The sequence below is a fragment of the Anopheles nili genome, chromosome 3, assembly GCF_943737925.1.
Source record: "Anopheles nili chromosome 3, idAnoNiliSN_F5_01, whole genome shotgun sequence".
Lineage (NCBI taxonomy): Eukaryota > Metazoa > Arthropoda > Insecta > Diptera > Culicidae > Anopheles > Anopheles nili.
Window position 1 is genome coordinate 37,011,356 of NC_071292.1, and position 9,048 is coordinate 37,020,403.

At 36.0% G+C, this 9,048-nt stretch overlaps 2 protein-coding genes across 2 annotated transcripts; one reads left to right on the forward strand and one right to left on the reverse strand.

Annotated features, from left to right (window-relative positions):
• The first annotated feature begins 442 nt into the window (after positions 1-442).
• On the forward strand, positions 443-1,428 carry LOC128726411 (uncharacterized). The gene is made up of 2 exons (XM_053820219.1): positions 443-899; positions 955-1,428. Exons 1-2 carry the CDS (start codon positions 443-445, stop codon positions 1,083-1,085), a joined length of 588 nt encoding a protein of 195 aa, XP_053676194.1. The 3' UTR covers positions 1,086-1,428.
• A 302-nt stretch (positions 1,429-1,730) lies between these two features.
• On the reverse strand, positions 1,731-9,048 carry LOC128724179 (uncharacterized). The gene is made up of 4 exons (XM_053817943.1): positions 8,923-9,048; positions 2,375-2,521; positions 2,202-2,278; positions 1,731-2,123 (listed from the first exon to the last, which is right to left on the reverse strand). The coding sequence occupies exons 1-4, from the start codon at positions 8,939-8,941 to the stop codon at positions 1,731-1,733; spliced, it is 636 nt and encodes a 211-aa protein (XP_053673918.1). The 5' UTR covers positions 8,942-9,048.

Genomic DNA, 9,048 nt, shown 5'->3' on the forward strand with positions numbered 1-9,048 from the left:
ATTTACTGTATGCAGCTCAAACTTAACCAAGTTAATCAGTGAACTGATTTATATTTATAAAGCATATGTTATTGCATTTTTAAGTAAATTTGTCATGTGCAGTTCAAAATTAACCAGGTTAGTCAGTAAACTGACATATATTTACTTGTTTTTGACGTATTTTCGTAAAAAAGTAATTTAATAAAAAAAATGAAATTCTCTTTCTCATGGAGTGTGTGATTTGTATTTCCGATTTTTTCCAGGATATGCCTTAAATATTCACCCATTTCAATGTTCAATTTCAATGACCGAATTTATAATCACATTTATTTTGATCTCTACTGTCAGAATGTGCTATGGCTGCTGTCAAACTTGCTTGAATTGTCTGGCCTGCCTAAGAATGTATTTTGTTGATTAAAGTTTTGTTTTGTTGTTGTTGCCTCATTACTAAACATATTATAAAATGTCCACTACTCCGGATCGCCATTGTGCGTCCATAAAGCTGAAATCACCACGAACAGCCAATTCGTTGGAAAACATAGCATCGCTGAGATTTAAAACGGCTATCGCTAGCATTGTTGAAAACCATTCCAAATGGATACAAGCAGCTGAAAAAGGCATGGTGTATTGCAATTCTATAAAAAGTATTAGAAAAAACATGTTGCAAAAATCCGCCGATGTGAATATTTATCCTGCTAATTTACGCAACTACTGTAAACAGCTATATATTTTGACTTCAATTATGGACGATATCTTAACAAACGCAGAATCTATATCAACTCAATTGAAATCGTTGCAAGAGTGTTTCTGCGATAGTGATATTATCGGTTGCACGTGGAATTGTAAGCAAATATTAAGTGTAGTTCAAATAATAGTCAAGTCTTATAGACAAGAATTAGCTTCTAGGAAATATGTTGTAGGTAAGTGCACCTATTTTTGTTGTGACTATTTGTAACAAATAAGTCTCTTTTCTAGAAAACATCGGTCACACTCAATCCTTGGATCAACTGATGTTGTTCACGATCAACTGGAAACATAAAATGGATGTCGAACGAGAACGAGAAATACTCATCAAGATGCTGATGTTTGAACTAAACCTGGTGTGACTGTGAATTATCCAACGCATAGAATAAAACATGAAATATTTTTCAGACACGTTCGTAGCTTTACAGTTATTGAATCTATATTTACTTATAGTACTACTATCACAAAAATAAAACCAGTCGGTACGACCGAATCCACGGCCACACGTGCCCTGCACCGTCTAGCACTGTTTGGTTTATTTTCACACGTTCGTATGTATTGCGAGCTGTTATGTTACTAGTATACCTATCTATACCGTATCGCGATGCCTCAATGCAATAATGCAATAATGACTACTAAAAATGCTAGAAATTCTGAACTGTTATCGATTTGCTGGGCATAATTATGATTTTAACTGAAATATGTTGCTCCTCTTCGTCGTCGTTGCCTTCTTTAAATATGGCATCAGTAATACTGTAGAACTCTGGAGGAGTGCATTTTTCATCCACGGTTAGCTTTTCGTTGTTCTGCTTATGAATTCGAATGTGTTATAGACATAGTAGACCCATGAGACTACACGACATTTTACGGCATAAGAAAAACGAGCACAGCCATAATTCCTCTACTCTAATCTCGATTGGCTTTCTAGATCATAAGAGATTATGTGAAATGACGGATTGTCACTCGTCGGCAATTTGTCAGGAATATGTTTTAAAATTCCCAATAGCTCAGTCAATTTGATAATTTCGATCAGTAATAAACATATTAGTGGTCTCAGTCCCTGACGCTCGATAAGGAGGTGGTTTGTCAGGGCACATTTTATCATCAATAACCACCACAGAACATTCGACTGGTTGACTTATTTCGTCGCCCTGGTGGTTTTCATTATTGTGTATATTCCGTACAAGCTGAGATGAGCTAGGATGTACTACGGGATCATGGGTAGTAGTACTGCTGTTAGTGCTAACGTTTGATGTCATAGACAAACGTAACAGAGCGGCAGGATCTAGCTTGATTGCATCATCATAACTAGGAGGTGCTGTGGCCACCGTATCATAATCAGGTGGTTTCTCCCGTCTTTGCTCTTCGTTTGTACTTATTACCTGTACTGGATCATCGCTCTGCAAGATGTAAGAATAACATAGGAATGGAATTAAATTGCTAATCGACCCGTGTGCAACGTAAGCTCAACTTCATACCTCATAACCATTTGACCCTGATCGACCTGGAGTGTGTAGCCAACAGCACATGGCAGTACATATTAGACAGGCTCCCGCTGAAAAAAAAAACAATATGACGAATCAGTTAGACTGAATTAAAGTTTAAAAATATTTATGCGAATACGCATAAATCTATACACAAAAATAATTACCCAAAATGCATGCCACTCCAGCGTATCTGACTGGTTCGGAATAGTTTTCGGCTAATCCCAGCCAATTGACTAAAGCACCAACACATAATAACATCATGCCATAACGGTATGGCCGTTGGGTGCGTCGAGTTTCCTCCAGAGACATTACTATATACAGCAAATATCAAAGATACGTTAAGTATTTTATACTGCTAAGTGGTCAATTTTATTGTTTTTTTTTCGATTCTTTTTGATAAAAAAATGAATGTATAAAAAACCGGTACTTGTAAATATGCTCAGAAAATTGTGTTTTTCTAATTGTTCTTTGATAAGATTTGTTACAACACGGTCCAATAGTCCAGCTTCCTAAACCTTCCTGTATTAATTCCTTTTTTTTAATAGTACTTCTCAAATATATGCTCAAAATATGTTTTGATTTTCACTTCATGTTTCAGCTTTCATACAACGTACTAAACTATATATCATCTACAGTAAGACGATCTTCACGTGATCATTATAAAATGGTAATTTGATACTCAGTTTTGTATCATCATTCGAATTCCGATACTTAATTTGGAACAGCCGTACACCACTCTACGATCTATTTTATAACAACAGCTCAAATTAACAGTAGCTGATAATTCGCTGTAATATTTGTAACTGTTCATTTGCAATTTCTAATGATAATGTGTATATTCTACTTTCAATTTTATGATACTCTCATGGACAAAAAGACAATATTGCACGCAAGCTGCTCGCTATCTTTTTCAAAATTTAGTCTTATTTTCGTAGGTTGCCCTCGTCGGAGATCAGATTTATCAACTGTTTGTATAATATAAAAACGTAAGATCTATATCTTATTTATAAGTTCAGCGAAGTATATATGTTGATTGGAGTAGTTAACAGCGGGTACAGAGTGAAAATGGGAATGGCACCACCGTCGTCAAGACACCATCGTGAGAAGGGCACAATGAAGTAAAGAAACAACGTTCCAGCCTGCCATTCGGCATAACTGTACCAAGCTTGTTGCTATAGTTACTATAATGGGGGAGCAAGCTAAATGACCAACTGGTTTGCACCGAGTGTCACGTATCCCATCTGATACTGACGCGTTGTAAATGGCCCGTGCATCTAGTTGCACCGAAACCAGTTTCTACATCAACAAAACGGTACCAAACATTACAAACAGAGGCATCGTGTCGCGTTCTTTGCTTTCGAGAATCAACTGCACCCAACACACGGACCTGTCCTTGGCGCCTGAAGTTCAATATCGCTGGTCTTGTAGCTATAGCTACTGCCGTCTACAGCCGGCCACGTAACAGAGCGAACAAAAAATTGCACCGATTTTCAACCTACACTTGGCTAATCTCGACCCACCGTCCTTGTTTAATACAGATTTTAGAAGCTGAGCTAAAAACACTCGCCATACGGAAACCAATCAGGGTGGGAGCTCGTTGAAAACTACCCCGAAACTAAACTAGCATCGACGATCATGATGACCTTCACCAATGGCTAGACGTGAAGAGCGGTTTCGGATTTTTTTTCCATGTGTTTCAATCATTTTTCACTGAAAAAGCTAATTCAGCTCTAATCCAATGATTTTTTTTCGTGAGCATTGATAGCTTCCGCATTCAGACAAGTTTCTGTTCCGCGCAAGTGATTCGCATGAATATTTTTACGCATAAATTTCTACTACATGTTTTTGAAATATTTTTATACAAGTCTTTTAGTGTTATTTCAAACTGCCGAGCTGTCCAGAATTTGAAGAAATTCGTAATTAATTAATAATAGGCAGTAGCGTCGTCGTCCATTACAATCGCTACAATGGGTAACCGCACGAACCGATCACACTCAATCTATTAAAACAATCAATTGAACGCAGATCGTCACATGAAATAGATTTGTTCTCTATGTAGTCACGTAATGTTATTTTACAGCAGACCTTCGTTCTGCGACTTGGAAAATAAAACACATCGTTTTTTAAGAGATGTAAATACGTTTTTCAATACTTTGAACCAAGAATTGCTATATTGCATAATTGCAAAATTCAATTTAACTAGCACTGAGCCATACGGAAGACACTAGTACGTTCGAAACAAGGATTTTAATTTATCCTGGAGAGCAAAGCCGTGCATGGACAAACAATTGTTGACGAACCAGTAAAAAGTACCCTAAATTGAACAATTTTTAAATTTAATTCATGACTCATGATTCATGGACGGTAGTTTGTTGATCGCATGAAACGAGGGAGCTTTTGTTATGCATTATTCACAGGTTCAATCTCTGCTAATTCCGTTATGTTTTGTACTCTGAACATCTGGAGCAGAAAAGCGCTGACTCCCCGTCATGGTTCAAATGATCTGCATTTGTTTAAGATTACTTTTGTTAACTTCTACCATTTATCCAATTGCGAGATAATTTTAAACTATTTTACGCATTTTACGTGTTCTGACGCAGAAAATACATGAAAATCTATTCCTCGATACTCCTCCTCTCCAGATAATCTCCTCCTTTCCAGATTAGGTTTTTAACAAGTAACTGAAAGATTTACATGTACTATATACTGACTTCGTAAGATCAATGAAAAGCGGAAATGAATGAAAATATACGCATTAAATATAATTTCCTTGCTACAGAAGACTGTTCATGGTTCGAAATAAAAATGAATATTAATCATCTGACATCATAGATTACTCTATGATATTAACGTAATGATATCGTACATTCTTATAGATTAAATTCGTACACTATTTGTATCTCGTTTTATCACTCGAACAATCCGAAAAGTAACACTTTACTAATTTCTCTTCTAATTCTAACTTCACTTACTTTCACACTTGTTTGGTTTGAGCTTAGTTTTTTCTTTCTCTAGCAAAGCTTATGAGCTATCGTTTTTGTGCAGATTGTTTTTAACCGACACACCGACCAACGGTAGATTAACGCTTGATCGTCACATTCGATGATTTGAAATAAAGCAAGCAATAAACCAAAATATGCACCAAAATCACCATCATCCAAGATCGATCGGTCCTGTTCATGAAAAAACAATTGACACGTTCACAGATCACCGTTGAACTGATATGTGAAACCCGCGTGTTTGCTATACGCACTCCGCAGGCGACGCGAGATTGAAGAAACTTTGTCGCGATTCGATCGCTCCGGTAACATACACGCGTGGAGTGAAGTGTTGTCTATTTGCGAGCATGGAATTCTGCGACCACCACATTCGCATACAATCGACTTAGCTATATTGGTGTATGAACTTGAAACGCGTCTTTATCCCGTAGTAGTGGTCGGTAGATTCAAAAAACAAACACGAACACGTTTTGTTTACCGACCACTGGCTGCAGTGTTGCATACAACGAATAAACATCGCCAAGAGCTATATTGTTCAGTAAACCGGTCCGTTGATTCGTGGTCATCGCCATGGTAACGGTCATTACTGCTATTGCTATGCGGTCTTCTATTAGTAAGCTAGTAGTAAAAGGTATAGCTACTGTGGTAGTACAGGCGCGGGCGATGATATTTTCTGAAAAATATGCCGGCCGACGATTCGCATACATTCAACCATTTATAAGTTTTATGCACTTTAGCTTTTCGTTAAATATGGAAAGTAAATGACGAAAATTATCAAAACAAATTAAAACGAGCAAGATGGTGCGAACGATAGTTTTGCGTTTATAGATAAGGCTTTTTGATAGCATACGATAGCAAAGCCATATAAACAAACAAACTAATCCAAAGACAAACTATACAACAAACTATACAAATACGATAACTGTTTTCTTATAGTACGCTTCTTAGTAATACATGCTTCGGATGACAAATAGCTCAACATTTCATAATTCTCTGCAATGAGCATGCCTCCGAGTTCTCAAGGGTTAGTTGATTAGCTCTCATAGGTAATTAGTATGTTTGGGTTTGGCTGGAGGTAAACACGATTTAGTGTACGGTAAATATTGCGTACCAATACGACCCGTTGCGAGGGTTTCGATTTGTTAACACATGTGGTACACTTTAGTTGACCGTGAACTTTAGCGGAACCAGCATCTAAGACCGGATCAAAAGCGTTTCGCTTGTCACCAGCCGACAGTTGTTTAGGAAGCACTACTCTGTTGTATAAAAAGTGGTCCGTTCGATTCCGTGAACAGTAAACGCTTTTTCGGTTCTTTAGTGAAACCGAAAGAAACTAATTTAATTTCTTACTGACGCATTATCATGTAATTATGTGTTTTTTTCTATCCTTTTTTATATTCATATGTATAATATATCTAACAGGCAGATTCCTAGATAATAACTAAAAATATATTTTTATTATTCGGGTCGTTTTTTCGTGTGATGAATTTCATGTAATTATTTGATACCTGCAACTAAGGATGCGTAAAAATGTATAAGCCGATTATAATTCAGCTCTCAGAATCAAGTTCTTCGTGACTTATCAAAGGACCGATTGTGCTAACAGAAATCATCCAAGTATCATCCTTTCATTATTAATAAAGATCAACGTTCGATTAACGGCGTGGTGTAGGTCTAGGACACTGTTCGTAAGCGGATCGCTCTATTGTACCACATAATCAAGACGACAGTGACCTCCGGCATCAAGATTGTATAGGGCAGACGGATGAAAATATAAAACCGGTTCAATACGCTCACCGAGGATGCGGTGCATTTCATCGGTATTTATTTTCATTTGATTGTGACACACATATCGGTCGCTTCATCAGTCGAAACAAATCCTACATTCCCTGTTAGTTTCGAAGCCGTTCGAAATGAAGTATCGCATCATATGATCTCTACGAATAGACCTCTACGAATTCAGATGTTTAGAATACACTCAAACAAATCCATAACAGAATAACGGATGCCAGCAAACTGCTTGCATCAGCAAATATCCGCTAGTTAGCACAATACCCTACAGCCTGTTGGGATTTTTGGCGAATGCTCGTTATTAACGTGGGTATGTTGTTTACATGGCTTATTTATCACGATCTGCAGCTGTTAACTGCTTCACAATGGTAAAGCATCCAATATCGTTTTATTATTTTTATATTATATATATATATATATATATATATATATATATATATATATATATATATATATATATATATATATATATATATATATATATATATATATATATATATATTTCTTTGATATCTTACAGGTTCAATTGGAACAAAACGATTGGAAGCAAAAACGATCGATAAATGATTATTGAATAACATTGTCATGTACTTAGTGTAACATCGATCACAACACTCACTCATATTATCCATGCTACGCAGTTTCTGTTTACAATGCGACCAATAATATACAACACAACACAGCAGTGCTCTTTACGTTAGTCTTAAATGCCTGATCTGTTCGTTTGAAAGAGAAATACCAAACTGGCTTAACTACGATCGAATATGGTGTAAGCCGGTATCGTTAATGCTCTCAGCGTACACATGTTTCTCTCTCTGACAATTTCTCGCCATCTCTCTCACAGGCCCTTGCTTTCTCATCGCTCCCGCGCTATGTAAGTTGGTATTATTCTCAGATATGAGTTCAGATAGATAAATGGCAATGTGGATCGCACTGATTTATGTTATAATTTATTATTTGAAAACTAGACTACATGTATCAATGAAATACCTTAACGACGCATTCTGTCAATTTAACAATTTGACACCAACAATTAATTCAACTGACGATGATGAACTGACAACTGGTAGTTTACACATTTCATACGCAGGTACTGTGTAATGTAATAAATAAATGAAGTGCGATCTAGAACAATGAACATGTAAGCTCATCTTGTAAATGTATTTAACAACTCCGAAAATATCAATAGCATTTAGGACACTCCATTTATAATTATCTTCGCCTAAGTAATTATTTAGCGATGTGGAATAGCATTTTATCAGTTCTTACAATTTTGCTGCTAAAATAGCTAAATGAACGCTTTCAAGCATAAAAAGAACTTGAAGAAAAATATCTCGTGATAGTTGAGGAAATGTATCACGAGGACTTGTTTCACTCGTAAGCACGATGATTTTTTCGTTATCTTCTCACAATTAAATTACGACTTTACACTTATTGCAATGCAACATTTCATCACTAAGTCAATATTAAATAAATCAGCACAGTATCTATGACAAACACTCCGGTCTTGTCGTACACGAGCAACGAGTTACTCTCGGTTATTTAAATACCTGCAGTACGATAACAGGCGGTCTGTCCTGCTATTCTTGTTTGATGTGCTAGATAGTGTGTTTCCCTGTTTCAAGCGGTTCAACGCGGATTATTTTGGATATGTACTATTGTACATTGCATTGGTTAATATATTATACGCCGATTTATTTAGTACTGTACTAGAATTTAAAACGATGGCATCAAAATGGCATTTCATGGGCAGTAAAAAAGAAAAATTAATAAACTCTTTATGAACAATGCGCTTGGTTGTATTACTTTCACATACATCAACCAAGATTATAAAAAAAATGTCAAAAAATAGGATAAAATATATAAAAAACTATAATAAATTTTTAAAAATTGTATTAATCACTTATATTGATTATGTGTACCTCTTATTCTGAGCTCCATTTCTTTGTAGATTTTTACTTTTCTTAAAGCGTGTTTTTGATATTTTTTCCACAACACGACGGCTGTTTTGCAAACTAGTAAAACAAAGCTTTACTTTGATTGGTAAT

What these genes read in the sequence shown, in the direction of transcription:
- LOC128724179 (XM_053817943.1), bottom strand. An exon ending in TGGAGTGGCATGCATTTTGG is followed by an intron (nt 2,279 to 2,374) that starts GTAATTATTTTT and finishes TTTTTTTTTCAG; the next exon opens with CGGGAGCCTGTCTAATATGT. An exon ending in CAGGGTCAAATGGTTATGAG is followed by an intron (nt 2,124 to 2,201) that starts GTATGAAGTTGA and finishes TACATCTTGCAG; the next exon opens with AGCGATGATCCAGTACAGGT.
- LOC128726411 (XM_053820219.1), top strand. Translation starts at nt 443, where the DNA reads ATGTCCACTACTCCGGATCGCCATTGTGCGTCCATAAAGCTGAAATCA. An exon ending in TTCTAGGAAATATGTTGTAG is followed by an intron (nt 900 to 954) that starts GTAAGTGCACCT and finishes TCTCTTTTCTAG; the next exon opens with AAAACATCGGTCACACTCAA.